A 25,063-nucleotide genomic window follows, 5' to 3' on the forward strand; every position below is an offset into this window, starting at 1 on the left:
GGAAGATAATACCCAGTGTCCTGAAGACACTCTGCCCTGTGGAAGATAATTCACAGGGTGCTAAACGCATTGTGCCCTGTGGAAGATAATTCCCAGGGTGCTGAAAGCATTGTGCCCTGTGGAAGATAATACCCAGGGTGCTGAAAGCATTGTGCCCTGTGGAAGATAATACCCAGGTGCTGAAGGCACCCTGCCTGTGAAAAATAATACCCCGGGTGCTGAAGGCACAGTGCCCTGTGGAAGCTGCTGCTTGTAAGGAGTGTTTAATCTCTGCTTCCTTTCTTCCCTTCTTCACAGTTACTGGCAGCTATTCTTTTAATGTAAAACATAATTAAAAGGGACTTTAATTGAATGTTCTCTGATTAAAGGGCTGAGTGCTTTATTTTGCCTTCATCTCGGCATGCATCAAAGGAAGCAGTGGTGGCAGGACTCTCTCCACGGGAATTCTCGCAGGACACCACTGGCAGCCTGTTTCAAACTCCCCTGCAAGATTAAACCCTTTAAATCCCCAAAGAAGAGATTTCCTTTCATTTAATAAAATTGAATTCCCTGCACTTCTATTTCTCTCCTCACTGTTGATTTGCAAACTAGCTGCTTATAGGTTCTCAGTATTCATTTTAGTTTGTTTTTTTTTTTATCTTGATGGTTAATGCAAGTTTTTATACTTGTAAACTGCAAGGGAAGAACATGACAGACACTTCATAAACTTTGCAAATCATCATGATATATGATTATATTATCATTAATTTAGAGTGCCCATCTATTTTACCTGTGTACTTCTCCCCAATCTAGAATATTCAATTAGGAGCTCACTGGAAGATGTCTGCATGTTGCCAGACCCTGGAGGACAAAAGCCAGTCCTAGGCAGCAGGGACCACTGTAGCATGGTGATGTGACTCAGTCCCTGATGATTTTGTAGCCATGGTCTGCAGAATGGCCATAGCCATTGCCTGTGAAATCTATAGATAACATACTTGACTTCATGCAGCCAGAGCACAAACCTGCCAGTATGACTCTGCCTGCACACCACACAGTCGTGATTTTAGCACTACAAAATGTCCTGAAGATTGCATGAGAAGTCTTCAGTCTACATGTAACCCTCAGCACTGAAACCCCTGAGGCAGGTAGGTGTGGGTTGACTAAAGGGGCCACTGCCATGTTCCAACTGGTTAGAGTAAAGGCTGGTATATTGGAGGAATACTGTTTGCAACTGTGCATGACACTAACCTCTAGTGCAAGGCTTTATCATTTCCTCCAAAAACATTCCCAAACATTGAAACAAACAAAGGATGTGGGTAAGGTTTTTATTCTACAGTACAAGGCTGTAGGCATTGGGAATCATATTATTATTATTATTATTATTATTATTATTATTATTATTATTATTATTATATTATTATTATTATTATTATTATTATTAATAATACTACTAATAATAATAATAATAATAATAATAATACATTAAATGGTTCCAGTAATGTAGTATTAATACTATTTAGTACTTTAAATACTGTACAATTTGCCACGTTATAACATTTAAAAAAATGTAAATACATACATATATATATATATATATATATATATATATTACCCTAAGAAAAGTATTAAACACACTGCCCTTTCGTACAAGAGATATAGTAAGAGGTGTGAATAACAGACTTTAAAACATTAAGTGAATCATATAGGTCTTTCCAAAAAAACTTTCAAACTTTCAAATCCACTCCTCTGCATATACCATGTCTATGTGCCACACTTACTCACCTTTGCCCCAAACTGGCACCAGTTTTATAAAAAAAAAGGTGGGGAAAAATTACTAGTCTAGGATATTAACTTTATTATTATTATTATTATTCCCCTTAAAATGCCTCAAACTCTTTACAGAAAACAAAAGCTCTGGATCTCTCCATATCTAAACAATGCTACATTTTCAGGTACAACAGAGTCACACGTTAGAAAGGCTCTGTCTTGTTGTTGCCATGGCAATATCCTTTTAAGAGTTTACTGCAGTATTGTGTGGCAAAAGCTTAACAAAGCAGCTTATGATGCATGACGTGTGGTAAAGAACGGTGGAACTCATGGCAAGCTATGGTAGGAACAATGGTGCAAATATGGGAACTACATGATGAATGTCAGGACACGTTTATGAAGTTGATGAAAGACAAGAACTTGTGAACAAATTTGTATTGTGTTTTTCATTCTGTGGTTCAGTATGGTAGCTCAGGTGGGTGTAAAGTCTCTGTTTGATAGCAGTGCCATTGTCCCTCAACTTTAACAGGTACTAACATCAAAGAATATATATTGAAGTGTGTTCCTTCCAGTTGTATTCTTTGCTCATTCTCTCTATGGTCTTTTACAGGCCCCAATAATAAAACGATTTTCAAAAGGGGAAATACACTGTATAGTGTTCTTTTCATAGCTCTTTCAGAAAACAAATTAACTGTCAAAATGTTTTGTTCTGCTAGAACAGTTTCCAGAATAAGTGCTGTTTATTTTTTTGTTTTGTTTTTTTGTAGTTGTGGAATACTACTTTTTTTTTGCTTGTTTTTTGGCAGTTGTCAATCTGAATTGGCTTACTAAAAAATGTGTTATGTTGTAGGCTGAATAGCTAGCAGTTTATAATTGTTTATCCACAAGTGCATTTATACCTCAGCGGAAGCAGTTTTCCACAGTAAGTTCCAGGTACAACATTCAATAGTTTTTCGTTGATATTGGTATAGTGACTCTTATTAAATTATCTATAACAGCAAAGCAGTGGCACTGCAATAGTAATGAGGCGAAAATGTAGCACAGGGCAGGTACAGTGGTGTAAGAAAATGATTATGGTCATATAGAGGCTACATTTCCCAATTTTGATATACCGATGTATATCTGTTATGCTGTCCTTGCAGATAATTCTGTGGTCTACTTGTTTTTACACTGGTACTACAATGGCATCCCGGTGATATTTTTCACACTTTTCTGTATAGGATAGTATAGGAGAAGGAGTGTATAGGTCACAGTTCTGCAATCGGGACGCAAAGCCCAAAGACAAATGTTTGGAAATGTTTAGAGAAAAACGATTTCATTTAAATACTGGAGCGGCAGAACTCCTAATGATTTGATTTGCTTACATACTAAATTTAAAATGGAAGGGGAAGATTTAAAAACTCTTAAATGCATATGACTCTATTTCTCCATTAGACTTTGGCACATATGGAATGCATTCACATTTATAATGCAGGGGGGAAAAAACAGTGGTGCGTTTGTACAAACAAACACCTGCTGTGGTTATTTGCAATATGGCCTCAGTTAATATATCTACTGTATAGGCAGTCTGTGGTGTAATTAACTAACATGTCTCTATAGATAATAACATGGCTTCAGAGGGGCTGTTACTTACTTTTATCTCAATAAAATTTAAAAATACGCTATCAAAGCATTGCAGTTGTGTCTGATATGAGGTAATGTAATATTGATACAAAAAATAATGTTTGTTTTCAATGTTCTGTGCCTTATATGGTACCTGTGCTTGTGTGGTGTTTTCAACAGTTTCTAACAAGTCTGGCAGTGTTTCAGGGTGCCAGGGGTCCTATTACAGCAATCACCAACATGTGGCTCAGGAGATATACTGCAGCTGGTTATTTTAATATTGAAACTTAACTGAATCTGTTTTGCAATCTGTCTCTGGCCCACCTTCCTCTTGCTCTAAGTGGTACTCTTAATCCAAGAGTCTGTCACTCTAGTAACAAAGTACTACTGTGTTTAGATCTGTCGATCCACTGGTGAACAAGCCACACTTTTGACCTCCCTTTCACTTTGTACTTGGGGTGGTAAAGCGCAAATTAATTTGTCATGGCTGTCTCTCCAATAGAACTATTCCAAAATCCCTTACAATACCATCATGTCTTGAACACAAACGTAGCTACCCCTTGCCCTGTGAAACCCTACGGGCTGGCATCCTGGGCAGTTCAGTGAGGCCCTACAGAAGCACCTGCACTAAACTGCTCTAGGTGGTAGGCAGGTCCGTGGGCAGGTTGAGCTGGATGGAGTCTGCCCCAGCTGAATATTGAGCAGCAGGCCCATTGGTGTCCACGGTGAAGAGCTTGCAGGCTTGTGGGCCCTCGTGCGTGGGGGTAGACTTGTGCGAGGAGCAGGGGGAGTTGGTGGGGCTGAGCTGCACAGCGGTAGTGTCCTGCAGCGTGTGTTCGCTGGTCTCGATCTCGAAGGCCGTGTTGCCTGTACGGATCAACCCCAAATTGTTGCCCCCTTTGGGCTTGCGGGAGCCCTGAGCTGGGGGCCGGCGGCTGCAGATGCAGCAGGCTCCGAAGAAGGTGAAGGCCACCACCAGCAGGATGGGCCCGATGATGATGGGTGGGTTGTTCATGGGCATGAAAGTCCCGAAGGCGAAGGCGCCCACCAGCGTGATGTTGATGCCAGCCAGCATGATGCACAGTCCGCAGGCACAGCACAGAGCCGGGGAAGGCAGGCCCTGTGGTCTCGTCTTCTTCTTGCCCACCTTTTTGGGCACAGAGGTGGCTTTCTTCTCTGTGAACATTTTCTATCTGTAGGAGCACTCTCTTAAACCCAACTTGGGACTACGTGCCTTGAAATTGGAAAGCCTAGATAGAGCATTCGCTGGTCACAGCATGATGAGAGGTAGAGAAACCTGTGAGGAGGAACAGCACAATCAGTATCTTGAAAGAGACATTTATTAAGTTACATCATGGCTGTATACTATCTATTTATTCTGTCATACACTTGGTTTAAATAACTAGGCTGGCCAAGCTAAAAAGCAACCAAAGATAGAAAAGCACTTCTCATGCTTGAAATGTTGCAAAACAGATCCTCAACCTGGAAAGCCAATATCCTGGACGTGGGTGGGAGCTATTCAAACACATGTAATTGTTTCCATTCTTAATTCGTGTGATAGTGGGATAAAATGGATTTACCCTATGATTCTGGACCCTGTAGTGCGCATGTTCATCTGTGTGCGTGTGTTTGTGTATTTGTTATTCAAGGACAACAGAAAGTAAAAAGAATCTTTTAAAAAAAGCTTTTGTGCTTTCACAGCATGTACTGCATTTCCTAAAGAAAGACTATTAGCTTGACATCAGTCTTTTCTTTTCTTCCGCTTCACTATAGCACCTAGTGTTGTTTGCGCTTCTTGCAGCCCCCTGAAAAGAAGCTGGAGGTAATGTGTCCAGGGTTGCACCGCAAACTTGTTCCAATAAGGCTCGGAAACTGCCTTTTGTAGTAGAAATAATAACAGCATGCTGATTCCCTATTACATCCAGGGATGCTGTACAAAAGGTTTTATGAATTTGAGTAAATTAGATCTGAACAGCAGAGTCTCTTACTGGGTAGTTTTGTTCCAATTGCACGTACATATACACACTCTCACAAGAGAAAACCAGAGAGTTGAAGTTTAGCAAGAATCTCTTATTTCCTTCCAAGAGAGTTTAGAATAACAAGTCTGCTTTGTGGAAGAGCTGCTCTCATGTCAAGACCTATTGTGATTGGATTGCTCAATGGTCAGCCTTGCTCAGAGTTTGGAGGAAATCAGTTCTCAGTGGTGGCTAAATTGATCATTTCCTCTAAAGAGAATGAAAGTGCTTAAGGTGGGTGTCAGCGAAAGGAGACCAATCCATTTAGCCTGTGACACTGAAATAAGCTAAAAGGAGATTGCCTTTTTTCACCTTCCATGTTGCTGTGATACCATCTAATTTACCTGAGCACCAGTGCTGGCAGCACAACCTCCCAAACAATAAATCATGTTTCCCTGCAGAGAGGCCAGTGGAAGATAAGACTCAGGAGAAATAAAAAGGTAGTAAAAAATAAATAAGAAAAAAAAAATCTATCAGCCCTGTGTTTCTGAGAAAATTGGGCAATTTACTTTCTCAATCCTCCCAGTCTTCAATTCAGAAAAAAAAACTGCAGATAAGTCAGTAGTTGCTATGAGTATGCAAGTGCTCTATTTTTCACCCCCACAGTAAGCCGCTGCCTTGTAAAAGAACCGTTTAGCACACTGTAGAGGTGGACAGAACCTTTGCTATCTTTCCTTTATGGTATACCACAGTAAACTTTTACAATTGATTTAGTGGAAAGCAGAGAGAAGTCTTATAAAAAGGCACACAGATTTAAGAAGACAGCTGTAAGATAGAAATAGAGAAAGGATCATTGAGATAGTGTATGAAAGCAGGCTGGAGAACATGAAGACAGATTGATGTATGGTGCATTATTAGCAAGCTTGTTTTTCGGCAGTCCCTCAGGCCTGAACCGTTTGAGTGCAGCGAGGTGATTGATCTCTCGTTGTGCGTTTGATCATTGAGCACACTGTTCACTTTTCTATGGGTCATAGGAGCAGTGTGTACGACGAGGCAAAGAGATCATACCAGGGAGATGCCACATTTATCTTCACTAACTTGAGGTTGCAAACAAAGGCACAGATGATGTATTTTGTGGCTAGCTATTTTAGTTGGGTTATTATGGATAGGGACTCTATGCTTAATATTAAGCTACATGAAAATGGCCGTTTGTTAAAAGCAACTAAAGCAACCTTAATGAACAAATAAATAAAGTGCTAAAAAAAATAATTAAAAAACAGGCGTTACATTTCATTAAAGGCTCTAGAAAAGATGTTGGTGTGGTACCCTAATGTTTTGCAAATGGGATCAAGTGTTATATTTCTTGTAAACGTAACTGTTTATAAATTGTTTACTATATATTAACTAAACCCATAATAATATTTGTTAACGTGTCAGTAAACTAGTTAACAGTTTTTTTTTTAAAAAGTGCTCCTGAAATAAAGTGAAAATTAGATAAGCTATTTTGGTTCATGAAGAATAAATAAATAACTTTAGCATAAAAAATAAGGGGGTGGGGGGGGGGTCGGCCGCTAACGTTTTCCATATAGCACATGAACAGCTTTATTACATTATTTTTCTGAAGATTCAATTTTCTAAACATGAACAAAGTAATGTATACAAAAATAAACGAAATCGGTTCTCGGTTCTAAAATGGATGCAGTATGTATTTGTTTTACTGGTAAGGAAAGGCGAAATCAGGTTCAAAGATAACTATCTCAAAAACGTGTTGAAGATATGGGGGTTGTGTTCTCAGCTCATTGCTTGCAAAGCCACGAACCAGTATGCGTTGTGTCAAGCTTGTGTCCCTTTTCCCACTCAGGGAGGATGTGCATTAGTAAGGCAGCACCTATCACCGGCTTTCAGTCAGATTATGTAATCAGTTGTTGCTTTACAAAATTACCCTTTGATTCAATGCATTTCGTTTTTAAGAGGAAGGCTCAGTTGACGATTGGCTATGTATTATATATTATATATGTGTCGTTCATAAAATCTTCTGTCAGAAATTAAAATGTCACTAGCGTTCCATTCACTACAGCATGCTATAGAACCCTTTGTTAGCCTCCACGACTCGCGCGAATACACGTCATTCACTTGCTAATACTGATCAATATTTATCGCTGTAGCGACAAAATATATATATGCATATCTATTATTTATATATATCCTATATTATATATATATATATATATCATATATCACAGTCATAAATTCACAGCCCAATAAAACCATGCATATAATTACATATCAAGATTGTCTGAATACTGGTACAGAAGGTATTGCAATTGTTGCGTCAAAATTCACACATTATAATTTAACCCTACCTGATCAGAAATAATACATTTCCCATGAATGTATCTACCAGAACTGCAGTTCAGGTTAAACCAATCCGTAAATGTACCGATATAACAGTCAACAGTATCCACTATAAATTGACCTTACCTGTTTTAAATTCTTCATGTGAACAGTATGCAGTCAAACTGAAATCAACGTGTCCGTCCTTTTTTATTCCGAAACTAACTGAACTATTAAAAAAAACGAAATACAAATTGAATATTGTTGAAAACAAAGCAGCAAGTGAACCGTTTGAAAAGTGCAATCTAGCCGAGACGTCTTGTCCAAAACTTTGCATGAGACAAGCCGTTGATTCAGCACCTGCTTCGCATGTATCGCACTAGATTGTATTGCACACCACGCCGGCGATTTCTCGTTCTTTTCTCTACTCCGGTAGAAAACAGACCAGCAGTTGGTAGAAAGATGCGGCAATATTTTTTCAGCTTGTCAGTGCCCGCTCCCAATAAAACATCACATTAAAAAAATCCCTCCCATTTCCTGTCCTTAAAGTGATAGAAAAAAAAAAAGATTTACCAGAGAGGAGAACTGAAGCAAAGCTCTTGCAATAGTCTCCTCTGCAGCTGCACTGGTGTGCCTCAATACAACCCCTAGGCAAGCGACGCTGTCGCTGATAGATTGGGATAATTATGTTGCTTTTACAATGTGTATATATTTGTTTTTAAATCTATGAACTTTCCGCCCATTTAAGGCGACGTCATTGACATTTTTTAAAGCAGTAAAAGCTTGAATCAGTGTATTTACGTCTATCAACTGCTTCTTGATACAAAAGATGGCAACCACCAGGGGCGCTGTGTAGTTAAATGAGACCGCGGACAGCTCCTGGTGCTGAAATAAATCTGTTTCCTCTACAGTCCCTACTACTTGATTGAGGTGCTCTGGATCTAAACTCAGAAGACAACAGAGGATGCAGCGGTAGGTTTTTACGTGACTAAATGTACCTGCAATCAGAAACATAACTGAACGTTGTAGTAATCCACCGAGGGGGCAAATGTTCAACTGACACACAATAAAGGTTTGTGCAGTGTGTTTTCATTCACTCAAGAGGCACATAAATTATTAATCAACACACACACACACACACACACACACACACACACACACACACACACACACACAGAGAGAGAGAGAGAGAGAGAGAGAAAGAGAGAGAGAGAGAGAGAGAGACACTCATATCAAACTCTCCAGCAAACATTTATGTTTATATATTTACATTTTTTTTGTATTAGTTAAAGCACTCCTCGTCTTTTTAAGGTAGGATAATATAACCAGCTGGTGTTCTGTGATCAGTGTGTTTTGTTATGTCGAGTTGTGTTGGGATCAAACAATAGACCTTGGGGTGTAGATCCTCAGGACAGTTCTATATCTTCTAGTTTTTAGGTGGTCACCATCTTGCACACAGGCACAGTAAATACTATTCCTTTCCCCTGAAGTGTATTACATTACTAAGCAGTCACATCAGCAGTCACAGCTCAGTGGGTAGGAAGAACTGATTGCATTGCTAATTAGAATGCAGCCTTAAAAACATCCTATTGAAAACACTTGTAGCATTTCAAATAATGTATAGGCTTTTATACCAGGATAAATTAATGCATATGCATGTGTGGCTCCAAGCAAAATGAGATAGAGATGACAATACTTACAGCATGCACAATGGTTCTGCCTACCTGTTTGTGAATGTCATTGCACCTTTGGAATTGTCTTCATGATACTGTGAGTCCCTGCAACAAGAATCGCCAGTTTCTGACACTGCACTAAACTGATCCTTTGGAAACCCCTCTAATTTAACATGCAATAGTTATTACAATAGATTCAGTAGGCTTTGCAGACCCATGCCATTACACTGCTGTTGTTTATAGGCTTTTTATGGGCAACGATGTCACATATGGCTGAGGTCAAGGGATACAAGAATTTTAATGCTAAATAAAACCATGTCAGATGGTTCTGCACCAATGCTGTGTGATGATTGATGTTTACCCGAGGCAAGGATGACCATGGAAATCCTACTTTTTAGCAATGCTTTTAGTCCAAAACTCATATTTGCAATCTGGTCCCAATTTACCACTGCAGTTGCAGACCACAGGCATTTCTTGGTGAAAAATAATCTTGTTAGATTGGTACATCCTCAATGGTTTGTAATGGGATGTTGGCTTGGTCTTAATGTTCTCACCAAGATTATTATTTTTTTAATCATAATTATTATTTTGATCATAAAAATCATCAAAGGGGTCCCACATGTTAACATCTCATTTTGTTTCTTGTACATTGTTAATGGGATGTATCTTTGTTAACAGATGAATGCTGCCTGGCACTAAGCTCAGCATTGCATTTTCTGAGGAGTTATTCTTTTTATTCAATGCAAAAAAAAAAAACCTGTGTAGATGACCATGTGAGAGAGTAAAGTGGCCAGTGTCCTTCAGCCTCCCATTCAGCAGAACTGGAATGAATAAGTAAGTTTTTATACGGCACTTAGTATCTGCATTGATGAAGAAACAGGTGAAGGGCTGACCAGGGCTGGGTTATTCAAAAAGGAATTTAGATTGTAACATTAATGGTTCACATTGTGTTTGAGCCTAGTCATGAGTCAAAAAGAGCAATGCATTATATGGAAGGGGAAGAGAAGAGAATAGATCACTAATGTCTACTAGTCTGGATTTTGAGTGAATATGCACTGTTCAACCTGGAACGTAAGGGGTCTGAATGCTCTGAGGAAAAATTACACTCCACAGTATGTCTTTGTGTATGTCCTCTTACATAGCGTTCATTTAGTCAACAAAATTTGATCTCCATATGCAAGCCTGTTTAAATGCATAGTGAGAGGCACTGCTGTCGCTCAACTTATTTTATCTTGCAGATCTGAAAGACAAGTGTATTTATTCACTGTATGTTCAATGACTACCAGTGTGTACATTAGTATCAATGTATTTGTCATGCAAAAGCAAGTAGGGAATGACCTACCAGGAGAATATAAAACATTGAAGTTCATCAGGAAAGGAGCAGAATGAAGTAAAATACAATAGGAAGTCTGAAAGGATTTCTAAACCAGCTCTCTTCCCATTCCATTCCATGTTATGGTGATATAAATATATTTATATACATATCCTAAGCAGAAAAAAACCCTGGTGAAGGATGCCCCCTCGATACTTGTATCTTTAGGCAAGGGTTTTCATAGAAGCAGTGAAGATGGATCAAAATGTGTCTGTGTCCTTGAGCAACAACCCCCACCAATCCCCTTTCCCAGAAATAACGTACCTCCTCTTATCAAGCAAGTTATAAAATGGGTGGAGATTTAGTGTTCTTTATTGAGCTGTTTAGCATTTTAACATTTATTAACCCTTTCAACACATGCAGTAAATACAATATAATACATTCAGTAAAGAGAGGAATAGGACAAAATAATCATATTAATGCAATTGTTTCTATGTCTCATGGTGAAAAAGTCACTAAAATGTTGAGAGTGAAGGGTCACAGCGATGTGCTGGAGAATCTCAAATGTTTTTGGTACTCATTACATGGCACCAACCAGTGCTGGATAGTTGAGAATGGACGCACGTCGAAGAGCTGGAAAGGGAGAGAAAGTATCTACAAGACAGTGTTGAGAGAGGGACTGTGGTGTCTTCCTTTCAAAGACAACAGCTCTCAAGAGCTGAGCTGATTTATACTCCAAGTACCCACATTGTATCTATAGGCCAAAGGAGTGTGAGAGATCAAGGGGATGTTACAGACACTGAAGTGGGGCAAAGCATCACTAGTTTTCTAAATCCAAGTTTGGTTGCTTGAACTTTCGTTTTGCAATGATATCTGGCATCTCCGATGAGGGCCTGTGAAACAAACAAAAAAAAATTGGGAACACTGAAGCAGTTTTTACCAAGAGCCCAAAATAATTACATGTTTCGCAGACAAGTATATAAGGATTAATTAAATTGTTGAACCAGATGAAACAAGGGCCTGAACACAGACATCTAAGAAAACATTAGGTTTGCTATTATTGATCATGCAATAGGCATGTGTATGCAATGGGTTTCTGCTGGGTAATCCCATTCAAATATACAAACCAGGATGTGCACCCAAAGAGGTCACTGAAAGATGACATGAATGAGATGGGAGTCGTGGTAACCAAGGCAACACACAGGGTAGCTGGTGAGTGAGCTGCCTTGTTTGATAATGCATCAGAAAGCAGCAAGAAGATCACCAGTTCTGTAAATCCAGCTCTGCCTCAAGACAGGGCGTCGACCAGCCCAGGTCTCTCCTGGTTGGCTGTGATAAGAAGTAAGGATTCTACTGATTGGATGCTTGATTAGATGCATCTTAAATTTCTAATGATATATAACACCCTTAAATATGCTGATAATTAAAAAAAAAGAAATAAAAGGAGGACCAGAAAAAAAAAACATATTTCGAGGTGTAACCCAGAGCTTTTTCATCCTGAAGCTACTTCCCATCTGCAGCTCTTTAGATCCCTCACTCCATGGTGAGGGACAGGGGGCAGCAGGTGTTTGACAGATACAGACAGTCACAGACACACACGTACAGTTATTGGTGGAACAAGAAGCTGCATACGCAGGAGATGATGATTCCGGTTGTTGTAAGTTGTAACTATCAGGGTTCATTTGTGTACTTTGGTGGTTCCAGTTTGCCTGTTTTTCAGCGATGACTCTTGTTTACAGCTGCCCCCTTTCTCTCAGTAATGTCGACATGCTGGTTTGACTGCTGCTTTAAAAAGACTATCTTTGCCTAGAATTAATTAAAATAGCAGCACCACTATAACCATTACTAATATTGCTAGGGCTAACTTTAGCTTTCGAAGATCCTTATAGAGGGATTCCTAGCAAAATGCTGTCTCATCAATAAACACCTCCTTACCACCCTTTCTAGTTTCTCCTAAATTAAGTTACATTTACACAACTTCACCTAATAGGAGTAATACTATATAAAAAGGGTTGTAATTATATATTACACCTTTAAATATGCTGATGATAATTAAAAAAAAAAAAAAAAAACGCTTCTGTAATAAACGAAAGGCTGGTGGCAGGTGACATTTCATATGGCTGACTGTTTGAGGGCTCTTCAGAAATGAACCATGTCCCGTTTCATTTGATGAGGAGAAACCGCATAGAGCGAGATCAGAGGAGCAGCACTCGGACTCGCTCTGAGCCAAGAAGTCAGAACTGAGATTTCAACATCAAGAGGATGAGCATGCCCACGTAACTTTGTTCTTCTTTGTTCTTATGTTCCAAAGCCTGTCACTTTGGATAAATTCTTAATTTGTTACACAAGAGCTTGCCCTGAACTGTAATTACAATATATTTTAGTGAATATAACTTATATTATAGAAGGATATATATATATATAATATATAACAATATATATATATATATATATATATATATATATATATATATATATATAAACATAGTTATCTACATGATGTTATATATAGCCGTTGTTTTCATTGAGGTGTTACCTACCCACTTTCCCTTGATAAAGGTATGTTAAACATACCAAAATGTTGGAAAATTGGCGAAAATGTATATATAATATATGTTTTCTATTTTATTGGTCCCTTTTCCTTTTTATGATATTATAGTGCTTCCGAGTATAGTTTTTTATTTGTTTGCTATATCTGTTTTAAGGTCATCTGAGCTGACTTTGTGCCCAAATGTTCAGCTGTAACTGCCTCTCTCTTTCATTTCTGTTGTTCCTAGAATAGTTACCAAGATAAGTCTAATAGTCTGTAGAGTTGTCAGAGATCGCAGCATCTAGTTGATGTGCATAATTTTTCTTTTTAAACTTCAAAATGACAGGGGCTGTTTCTCCTCATCGCGGTAGCGTGAATCCACTGGTCAGGTACCTGGTGAGCTCAAAAAGGACAGCTGCAGGGTTCTCTACCAACTTCCTGGGAGTAAAGAGTTCATTGGCATAGTTGTGGGATCTCCTAAGGTGTTGTGCAGAATTGCTGCAGCAAGGGAACATGATTGAACACTTTAATATTGGTAGGAAAAAAGGGGGTACGAATGTCTGCTTTGATAGCTTTACTTCACAAAGCCAGAGTGACACCGACTTTTGAAAATAGGGACAGATCCAAATCTGCTGCGTTCTTCAAACCACACACAGAATCAATTACCATAACTGTAGCTGGCAGAGTTTACTTTGTCCCCCAGCAGTTTCACAGCATTTCAGCATTTCTTACTTTAGTTTACCAACCTTCTTAGCATAATAATTCATGCTTGAGATTTCAATTAGAATGCTGAAATTAATTCAAAGAAATGTGTTAAAAAATTAACTGACTTTTACACAGCTGTTTCTTTCTACAATCAAAAGTAATTGAACTGATAATAGCACGATATGCCCATCCTATTATACTGGGGGTAATAGTTCATATTGCATTTCACTTTAGGGTATAAAGCACTTGCTGTGAACATAATACAGAGTATTATCAAAATATCATCATTTTCTAAACATCAACAAAGACTCCAACACCTTTTCATACACACACACAAAGCCATGGTTATTTGCCACAGCCTTACAGTACTTGCAATCCCCCTTTACACCCAGATTTGACCTGGACACTTGGTGTGTCTAATGCCTGCAAGGTAAAGCATTTCTCACCCTTCATCCGGTGACGTGTTTGCAGTCTGCTTGTCCTGGAATGCCCCTGCTTTGCTTCTCGAGAGCTCCTGATTCAGATGACTCTGGTTTACTGAGCAAAAAATTAAAAACACACTCCTAACTAGACACAGAGTTCACAAACACACCCCTTTCACTCCAACGACTTTCTCACTACCTCCCTCACTTACAGGCTGTGAACGTTCAATCATTTTTCTTTTTACGTTTATAACAAAATAGGTTGTTACTAACATACATATCCATTGCCATAGTTGCAAATACAAAATCAACCCTACTGGTGTTATTATTATTGAAACACAGACCTCATGAGCCACCTCTACAGTGTAAATGTAAGTGTGATGTACATACAGGACAGCATGGGTGTTAAGGAACCTTCACATAATCCCCAGGTTATATCAATAACCCATGCTAAAGAATGTTATTACCAAGTTTGAGTACAATCGGATAAGCAATTCTCTCAAGATCAAAGTCTCTACAAGGACAGCATGCTAACCTGAATCTGATGGTCTTAGCTTAAGAGCAGGAGGACACAATTACAACATACTGTGTTTAGATGTTATAGACTGATGACGAAGTCCATTTAGACTAGAGCTATTTATGCGAGAAACATCCTTTTAAACTATATTATATGTTTAAATCATTAGCAAAAATTGTAGGACATACCGACATGGATCTGGAAAGATTTAGAAAGAAAAATTTAGTAACGTTTGCAGCTTGTGCTCTCACTAAAGATAACAAGAGATAAGTGTCCCCCCTTTCTCCCCTGTCCTCTGTCACCCCAATCAAGATGGAGATTAAAGTGTGTGAAGTCACCATGCATTCCTACAGGTTCGCCTCTGAAGGGATGTGATTAATTTGCCTTAGTGCCTCCACTACCCTATTTTCAAAAAGTTCAGTTGCTATTAAATGAACATGACTATAGCTGATTACAGCAACTTCATTTGATTTTTTCAGTGTGGCAGCACCTTGCTCAGATATAATTACCGTTCATGGTTTGCTCTCCCTCAATGATTATAAAGTTTGTCAATTGTGCGAGAAAGCAGTAAACAGTTTTGCCATGAGCTCTGGCTCATTGAATGAAAGAGGAACAAGGCAATCAAGATATCGACTGTGGCTTGTGTTAAATTAGCTGCTCAGCGTGGAAATGTGTTTCATGGGTAGGTGAAAACCTGAGCTTTAACTCTGTATGTGCGGATGACTCAGTGGGTTGTTACTGGAGATTGCCAGATCCCCTCGCTAAAGACATGTATCACTGTCAAATTAATAAATGGATGAGATGCGTTTCAAACTAGTTAAACTAACAAAACAGATAAAGACATATTTTCCTGTTTGGGTTATGATATTTAATCTGGTGAGCCCTAGTTTGTGAAACCAACATTTCTTTTATGCCAGGCTGATAGGCGTGTCTTATCAAGTTTAAGAACTCATGAAAAGTTACAAACAAAATTAGGCTTAGGTAGACACCTCCATCTACTTACTTATTATCAGTCTCTGTGGTCTTTTGAGTAATGGCACAATCAAACTGTGCTCCATTTGTCTCATTAAAAACATTCATCGAACAGCTGAAACAGCTAGGGTAGAACCTTTAGTCAGAGGAGGCTAACATTAAGCATGGAACTGTGTGGATTCCTCAGAGATGATGTTATAACTGTAGTACTCATTGCAAACTGCTCATTACCAAGGTTGCTCCTTTCATTACAGCAGGTCAGCCACTGTGGCAAACATAATTGCTTGAAATCTTTTTTTCTATGGTTCAGGAATGTCTTTCGATATATATGCTAATGTCTTACATTTGATTTACAATATCACCCCAACATTATTGGAAAGGTGTGAAACTATATTTATTCATATTTTGCTCTAATAAAGCATGGGTTGGAATTATGCATGCACCATCGATTAAATGGGAGCAGAGTCAGAATTAATTTAGGACTTCTTCGTTGGCAAGCCCTATTGTAATCTAGTGCTCCTTTATAGGGAGCCAGGGACACCTGGATTAGACCTGGTGTGGGGGGTGGGTGGGCGGCGTGGGGGGGGGGCATTTTCATTTAATTCAGTCCAGTTTTTCAAAACTTTTGATCTGGATTATATTGTGCAATTGGGTTTTTCAAAACATCGAAATGCGGATTACTGTGATCCAGATTTGGTTTTGGTAATCCGAACACACTTTTAATCACGATTTAAATGCTTCAGTTGGGTTTTTCAGAATTTAATCAGGATTACTGAGCCAAAATACCTGGATTATTGTGATTTAGCTTTTAAATGATCATAGAACAGCGATATTTTGTTTGAATTGCCATAGCAAGCACACACTATATGTCCAATAGAGTGTTAGAATATAATATCTACATATTTAATTTAAGTTTTATATCCATGCAGGCAAAAAGGAAAACATGTATTTAGTGGTATAGCTTTAATTTAAAAAAAACATATGCATACGCACACACCTTCACATATGCCTGTTTAAAGCTTGTCTGAGAGGCTGGACTCCCGACTGACGAGGAAGATGATGAAGAGGTCTAAAAACGCATATGCTTTTTACAAAAGTTTTATTTTTACTCAATTTAGATTTAGTTGTTTGATTTCGGCTAAGTAGGCATAAATAAAATAACCATCATTTCCATATGTGCTCTAACATTAAAAGTGATTTAGATTTTGTTAAAAAAAAAAAGGTAAAACAATATAAAGTTATGTATTAATCATTAGTACCACGATAATATTTATTTTGTTAAATTAGGTTATATCATAAATAAGGCCTCAAAAAAATAACCCTTAAGAACTAGTCTACTAAAATCATACAGATTTTTACTACTAGCTAGAACAGCAACTGTACTTTCTGTTCTCAAAGAAAATTTTTTTTTTTTAAACTGCATGAGGTCGCTTCATAGATGCATTTGCCAAGATTTTATGCAATGCTTGATTATTTCTAACATGATAAAATGCACTGGAACTAGGATATGAGGAGAACGTGTTTGCTGAGATACTGTTGGCTTAGGTATGGGAAAGAGAAAACTCAGGTGTAAAACAAAAAAGAGATACATTCTCTAAGCTATTCGCTCAAAATCATTCTGCTATTTTTTTTTTTTTTTTAGAAAGGAAAAACACACCCTTCTTTCTGATTCATTTTAGAATTTCCATGGTGTTTGTTCCTTTGAGAAACACATTTTACTCATGATTTGAAGCAAATACTGCAGCTTTGAGAATATATCAATCCTAACAGTCAGGTGCTGTGAAAATTTGGTCTACGGGTTTAGAGTTGGGGGAACTGAGTTGCTTAGTAGTTGGAGATGAGGACTAGGAGGAAGTGTGGCCTAGGGGATACTGAGTTTAAACCAGGTGCACTCACTTTCCCGTTGAAAGGACTCTGCTGGAAGGTCAATGTTGCCGTTGTTCGGCCGGGGGTGAACTCTGATGTTTCCTGTAGGGAAATAAAAAGGATGAGCAATGGGATATGAAACAATTCTAAAGCCAATAGTTCTATTCCAGCCTTTATGGTAATAGCTACTGTAATGCTTGTGTTATATCATGATTCTACTGTAATTACACATGTATTACTATTGTACCGACATGGAAGTGCTATGCACTTACTAATGAATAGGAGTATATGCACTATTCGGAATAACAAAACCTGTCTCTGGTCGATCTACTAAAATGTATCTACAATTCAGTAGTAATTTGTTCAGTTCTAGTAATAGACTAATCACAGATATACTGTAGTTTGTTATTACAAAACGTGCATATATAAATACACATTTTAAAAAAGGAGTAAATTGCAGGAGGTGGAGCCTATGGGCACCATGGTTACGGAGGTTGAGCTGTGATTACTGACAGGACCAGCGGCACCAGCTCTGTTTGGACTGGCGTTTGGTGCTGGCAGGTGGCAATCCAGCATCTTCTAGAATTAGGTTCTGCACTATAATATTAAAATTTCTAGCATCTTGTAGACAATACTATCACAGCATCAAACGGTATGAATATTTTTAAATTAGTATTTTTGGAGACATCTGCTTCTTTTTTTCCCCTCATCCACAAAGCAAAACGTTTGCTACAAAAGATTTTTCCTAAAATTCTTTGATTTCGAGAAATTTCGAGAAATTATAAAATTTCCATTGGGGTATGTAAACTTTTGACTACAACTGTTATCCTTTGCTAACATCATGTTGAGACTTTAATGATAGTATAATATTAGTATTTAATATAACAAGTGCCTGCATAAAACAGGAACAAATTGCTTTTTATGGCATGGGAATGTAACTAAAAACAGAACCTTCTGCCCAATTTAATGTATTCCTTCTAAAAAAAACAAAAAACATTCAAAAGGCACACATTACATTTTAACGAAGCACTTTCACCCTGCACCTTAAATGGTTTATAGCTAATTAAATAATTTCATAATACTTAACCATTATGCAATTCCATGCAATTTTGAAAGAACCACGCATTAGCTAAAACCCATTTAAAACTCTCCCACCTTAATAATGAGCACTAACGATCCCTTTTCAGAGTTCTTGCGATTTTGCCCTGCAATTCACTAATCAATGATTAACCAGATATTTATAATCCAGGTTTAGAAAGGAAGGAACCATTTCATGCTTCAACCTTTATCTTTAGAACAGAACAAAAAAGGAAAATTCAGATTTATTTAAGATTGTAAGTACTTACTTTTACTTTTATTTTTCAAATAACCTTTTCATATGCAAGATGAAAAAATTAAACTTGCCTCAATGAATATAAAAAATTATTAAATTAAATTTTAATATAACTCCCTATAGAAATATATAGGATTCTTGCAAGAATGTTATTGACTGGTTGCTATGGAAACCTTCTCGGCTGCACAGATGAAAAAGACAGACCTCAGGGGGAGAGTGTGTTGGCTGACATTTTCTCCAAGGATAATGCTGTCGTCCCCCCCCCCCCCCCCCCCCCCCCCCCCCCCCCCCCCTCTTAAAAGAAAATATGCAGGAGGTTGGATTTGGAAATGTTTTAGGTCTGTGGCGCTTCAAGAAAAGTCACTTTGAAACCCCAGTGTTCCAGTCCCTCTGTGTCACACCCACCTTTAGCCCGCAGCCTCTCATTTGTTCATTATTTTCAGCATGGACAGCTCTTGGGATATGCATTATTTTTGTTGAATACAGTAACAGTGTGCTTGAAAAGGTGATAGTACTGTTCAGAAGCACAGTGTTGTGGCTGCTTATGTGACTCTACGTACTTACCATTTAGAGACACAGGAGAGTAACTGCCCCAGTGACCAGTGACCGCCCCTATTTCAATGCTCATCAACCTATGTCTTGGGAGATATTTCAAGCTCTTTGAAGTAAAGAAATTACAAAATCCCAGTAGCCTAGCCCCACTGTTCTGCTGTAGGTCCACACTGCAATACCATTTATTCCTGAAGTTTGCCTAGGTGTAACAGGCATTGCTATGCGATTCACTGCCACTACGGATTCTGAACCCTGTCTTAGAGATAAGCCTGGCTCTTCTGCACAGTAGTTAAGATGCTCACTTGCAGTGTGCCCAGCATCCTCTCTATTACGAGGGCCATGGTAACATTTGCTAACCCACTTGTCAACAAGAATGACATCACATGTTGATTGCTACATAGTGTTTGGAACTTTTTAAACACCCTGTGTATGTATACAGGTATAATATTTTTTATAATTTTTCACTGCTCAAGTGCCATCGCCAGGTTGACACATTAAATGATCCTGGGAGTCTCCTAGGCTTATACAGAGAACTTTGCTCCCCCTGTAAAGTCTGATGCTAGCTAATATCCTCATGTTCAAAGCCTCTGTTTTTATTATTATTAGCTCTTCCGTGCTAACTATGTTGATAGACTCAATAAAAATAAATGTTATGCGTGTCTGAATAGATTTTTCTAAATAAAAAAAAGCAACACTGGGCAAGAGCCAACAAACAGCTTGGTGACCCTGATCTGTTTTTGGTCAGGTGACTTGACTGTGAAAAGCGTGCATTCTCTTGGCTTGTCAAGCGTGGTGTGCGGCGTGACAATCCAAAGCAATCTCAAAACACTTTGGGCTGCATTGTGTGGCTTTCATAGACATTCCAAGGAGTGTGATCAGCAGTAACACCAATCACAAAAACTGTTTGATAAGCAACTAAGATTGAATACAAATCAGACTGCAAATTAATATTGCCGGGAGAACACACATTACAGCAAAAAAGGCCAACTTGCAACACACCGAAAACTGCTCAAGCTTGTTTCCACTGTATAGCTGTGTAATAGGCTTGCCTCCTTTCTTAAACAGGAGCAGTCAAGTGGTTTCCAAAGGTTTCATTTCTAAAAAACTAAATAAAATGTTAGACATTCATTATTGCATCAGATATGCCCAAAAGGTTAAGAGGAAAAGTACATTTACCTAGAAATGGCAAGACTTGATTGAAGCTGAGCCAGGCTTTGATAAAGGGATAAATGGAAGTAGTAAGAGCTGCAGTGACAAACACACATGTTGATAAAGCCAAGGATAAATGGAAGTAGTAAGACCTGCAGTGACAAACACACATGTTGATAATGAAAGCCAAGTACTGTACAGTGGGGAATGTTGCATAACCTTGTTGAATAAAATTATGTGAATATTTTGGTTCAAATGCAAATGTTAGGAACTGCTAAAAAAAAAAAAAAAAAAAAAAAAAAACTGTCCTATAGTTTTCAAGTCTCCGTCCCATTTCTCTCCCGACTCCTTTGTTTTCTTTCGCTTTTCCTTCATTTGTGTATTCAACTGACTGGAGACCCACTAAAAGGTAATACAATTTGTTTCTTACACTGTTTAGGTTACTGGCCGACTAAGCAGAAAGACTCAACTGGCAGGCATCAGCCCAGTCTTGAAAAGCACACAGGGAAGATTAGAAGAAGCAGTTACGATGTTCATGTGTTTAATGGTTCCTGTTTTTAAAAGTTGTCTAGAGCCCAGGGTTGGATGTTGAAGCCCCCTGTCTGCATCACAGAGGATGGACAGTGATACAGTAGAATTCCATCTTAACCCTACAGTGAGGGATTGCAGCCCCCTGTGCTGTGAAGCATGTAAAATTAATTTCAAATAATTAACATAAAACATAACGGATGGGTTCTCAGAGTTCTGGGGAAAAAAAAAAAAAAAAAGCTACAAATTCTGTCCTGTAGTTATACTGACAATGTCACCTATGATTAGATTACTGCCTTGTTTTTGATGCTTTGTCATCCATTATATCCCAGTCAGTCATGATTTTTTGTTTGCATTTTTTGAAATTTTAAAATGGCTTATGTGAACTCTATGTCATTCAAGAAGTTGCCCTGACAAAACTTTGAAAAAAGAGATGCATTATAAAATAGATACATACTGTAGATAGGAAACTTAACATGGTTCAATTATGCACACAGTTTCTGAAGGGGCTATAGTATCTACAATGAACACAATATTGGCAATAGTGGCAGGTGTACTAAACAAGGATAAAATCATTTTCACAGCAGAAAAAAATGTAATATGTTATAAATTGATAATACTGTAATATATACATTTACAAACACCACTTGTGATGCTCAGAACACAAGATCATTTGCTGTGCTGTATATTAAGGTTATTATAATGGCCTAGTTTCTGTATATTATTTTTATGTCTAGATATATTCTAAATGGTGAGTCCAGGAATTGTTGTAGTATGTTGGACTGCATGTGTTAAACGTATACATACAGTACTGTATATGCGCTTCAGCATAGAATAGACAATTCTTCAAGTTTACATTATGTGAGGTACTTATACATGTAAACAAAGAGATATAATTTGCACTTAAATACAGGAAACATCAACAAACATGTACTGTACGAATGTATTAAAACAGGCAAACACCTTGTTACTGGATCCATGTGCTGCTGTTTTGACCCTCAAGTTAGTCGTCTTTAATTAATAATCTTGTTCAAAACCACGTTGCACAGCATCCTGATATGACAATGAAATGATGTGTACTTGATATGATAACAAACGATACCAGTTCTCCTAATTGAGGAGTTCATGCAAGGATGACCCACGTTTTCTACACAAAATGCTGGAAAATGCTGTTTATCATTCATAACATTTGATAATTACAAATAAAAAATAAAATGCATCTAAAAAAGTTAGCATCATGTCTTTTTTTAAATCCTCACACACATGAACAAAAATAAATAAATCTTATGTTCTCATAAAAACCCTGGAAGATGAGTTTCTGACACCTAAAATATAAAAGTTTCTTGTTCAATCTGCTGTTTGGCTGTTAGCTCTCTCGTAACTTGAACTTGACGTGCTCTGGGATGCTTCATTAGAGCTTAAGTTATGTATATTGATTTAATTAATTAAATGCAAGGGCTTTCCTCTGGGGTAAAACATTGAGTATTGTTCCTAACATTGCCCTGAGAAGAGAAGCAGTGACACAGACAATTGTATTATTACACTTGGATGTAGGCATCAATGTCTAGCCTCACCATATGCAACTGTAGCTATTCCAAAGCTAGTGGATGAGTTTAATGATATCCAGTTGAAAGCTTGAGGCATATATTCCCTTACTAGTAGATGTTCTTGTTCAATTACACCATGGAAGAATTAGATCTATGCCTTTGAGTATCTCTGTCATGTAAACAGCTGCTAATCAGGGTTAAACAATGTACAATGTCCCGGATGTGTGAATTAGCTGCAAATCACCACATACACATTGGGCATCTACTGCAGTCTAAATAGGATTTACAACATCAATATGGGTAATATGACATGCAAAAGGATTTACAGTATGTCACATTGTTTTGGGGTTCTATTATACATACAATGCAAATCTCAAGGTATTTACTTGGCCAATTCTATTTAAATCTGCACTAGATTTAAAAAAAACTGATTCTGGGAATTTTTCCAAGCCAGTCTGCTGTAGCCTGCCCAAGCACAAGGAACACACTACTCACCCAGACTGCCTGCCCCGAGGAATATGCCCCCAGCAGCATCGGCCCCACAATCTTTGGACACCCAGATCATAATGCACCCAGCCACAATGCTGAGCAGAGCAAAGGACACCCGCAGGCAGTGGAACTCATTGATGTTGACTGGGTTCATCCAGCAAGCCCGTCCTCCATGCTATGACTGGAGACCCGAGTGGATCCCCAGCTCATCAAACCCTTCTCCAGAGGAGTAAGATGTCACATCTCACTTTCACTGCTTATAATATAGCCGCCCAGCTCTGCCAAGGAATCCGATAAAACTTTAAAGGGAAGGATTGCATTACCCACCAGAAACTATATGGGAACCAGCAGGCAATGAGGGACACTCCAGTCCAGGTTTTTGTTCCAGCCATGTCCTAAATTATTTAAATGAGCCAAAGCAACCTCCATCCAGCTCTTAAAGTTGTTAATTGATTAGCTACATCTTATAAACCTGGAGTGGAATGGCCCTTAAGCTGCCCATCTGTGTGGCAGCTCAGTGACAATAGGACTGTCACAGCCTTCACTGGTAATGTCTGTAATTAGGCTCTAGTAATTATGACAGTCCATTTCCCCACAAAGTCTTTTAAATGCTCTTGGAGATGGGGGACTGAACCTGTTGAACAAAAGCAGCTAGTTAAATCAACGCCATCATACCGGCTACACAAATGTATTGTTTTATTGTCGACTGCTTCAGCGAGTCTAGGTTGTCTGAATTGTATTGATGAAGCATTTGAAATCCCTGTTGAAAGACTGCTCAACTCTTCATGCTATGACCTACCCCCATGGTAAAACTGGGGAGGTGTTAAAACCACAGTGATTGGGACTCCAAGCTAAATTTAAGCTTAATCAGATGGTAACAGCATTACATTAACACACTCGCACTAGCGGATGGATTCATGTGATTCATGTGATCAGGAGCAAGCCAAAGAGGCAAACTTTAATTCACCTGAATTTAACTTTGTTTGTTTCTAAAATAAAATAGAAGGTGTATAATTATATGTCAAGGGAAATAACAGCGATCCGGATTTTGCAATCCTATATTTTGTGAGCGGGATTAAGTTAAACAAAAAAAAAATAATAATAATTTCGTAATCGGAATTAATTTGCAATCTGGGTAAATGTAACCCAGCAGTGACAAAAAACGGATCATAAAGATCCAGGTAAAAGTAATCTCGATTACAAAATATCTGGCTACAAATTCCGGAGCATCACAGTGTTCCAGATTACAGGTCTTGAAAAACCAGCACCTGCTGGTCAGCAACAATGAATTAAACATCAACTATGCAAAACAGTGAAGCATGCATTAGTCACAAAGCAAATCAGATGCAATGAGATAACGGTACACAACATCTCAATGTTTTAGGTGCATGTTGGGAGCTGAACAATATATACATAAGCAGCAATGGAAACTGATTCAACTATGATATGACTCATTTAAATCTCATGCTTTTAAATACACGACACCATTGTTACCATATTTATTGATTCATTTATTAGGTGTCTGTGGCTCTGCAGCTATTTACTGTATATACATAATCTCCCCACTGGTTCTTTATTCATTGGTTATTTATTCAGATTGTTTTGAATTAGACCTATCCTGACAACACCCATATAATCTTAAACTGTTTGGCAAAAATCTATTAAAACCATCATTACAAAAAAAAAATCTATAAAAACTGATGTCAAGAGATCCATAAAATCCTGACAATTCAGAACTCAAGTTACCATGTCAACCATGTTTGTGTAACACTAACAACTACCATTGATTTATGTTTGCAAACAGTATACAAGCAGTCAACGTACGTGACGA

The 25,063-nt window shown here is 38.2% G+C and overlaps 1 protein-coding gene across 1 annotated transcript; it reads right to left on the reverse strand.

Moving 5' to 3' along the window:
* Positions 1 to 2,493: 2,493 nt before the first annotated feature.
* Positions 2,494 to 4,629, reverse strand: LOC121327314 (transmembrane protein 275-like). The gene has a single exon (XM_041271268.1). It carries the CDS (start codon positions 4,532 to 4,534, stop codon positions 3,986 to 3,988), a length of 549 nt encoding a protein of 182 aa, XP_041127202.1. The 5' UTR covers positions 4,535 to 4,629; the 3' UTR covers positions 2,494 to 3,985.
* Between the last annotated feature and the right edge of the window lie 20,434 nt (positions 4,630 to 25,063).

The sequence above is a fragment of the Polyodon spathula genome, chromosome 14 (assembly GCF_017654505.1).
Source record: "Polyodon spathula isolate WHYD16114869_AA chromosome 14, ASM1765450v1, whole genome shotgun sequence".
Lineage (NCBI taxonomy): Eukaryota > Metazoa > Chordata > Actinopteri > Acipenseriformes > Polyodontidae > Polyodon > Polyodon spathula.

Coding starts and splice junctions, on each gene's coding strand:
- LOC121327314 (XM_041271268.1), bottom strand. CDS start 4,534: ATGTTCACAGAGAAGAAAGCCACCTCTGTGCCCAAAAAGGTGGGCAAG.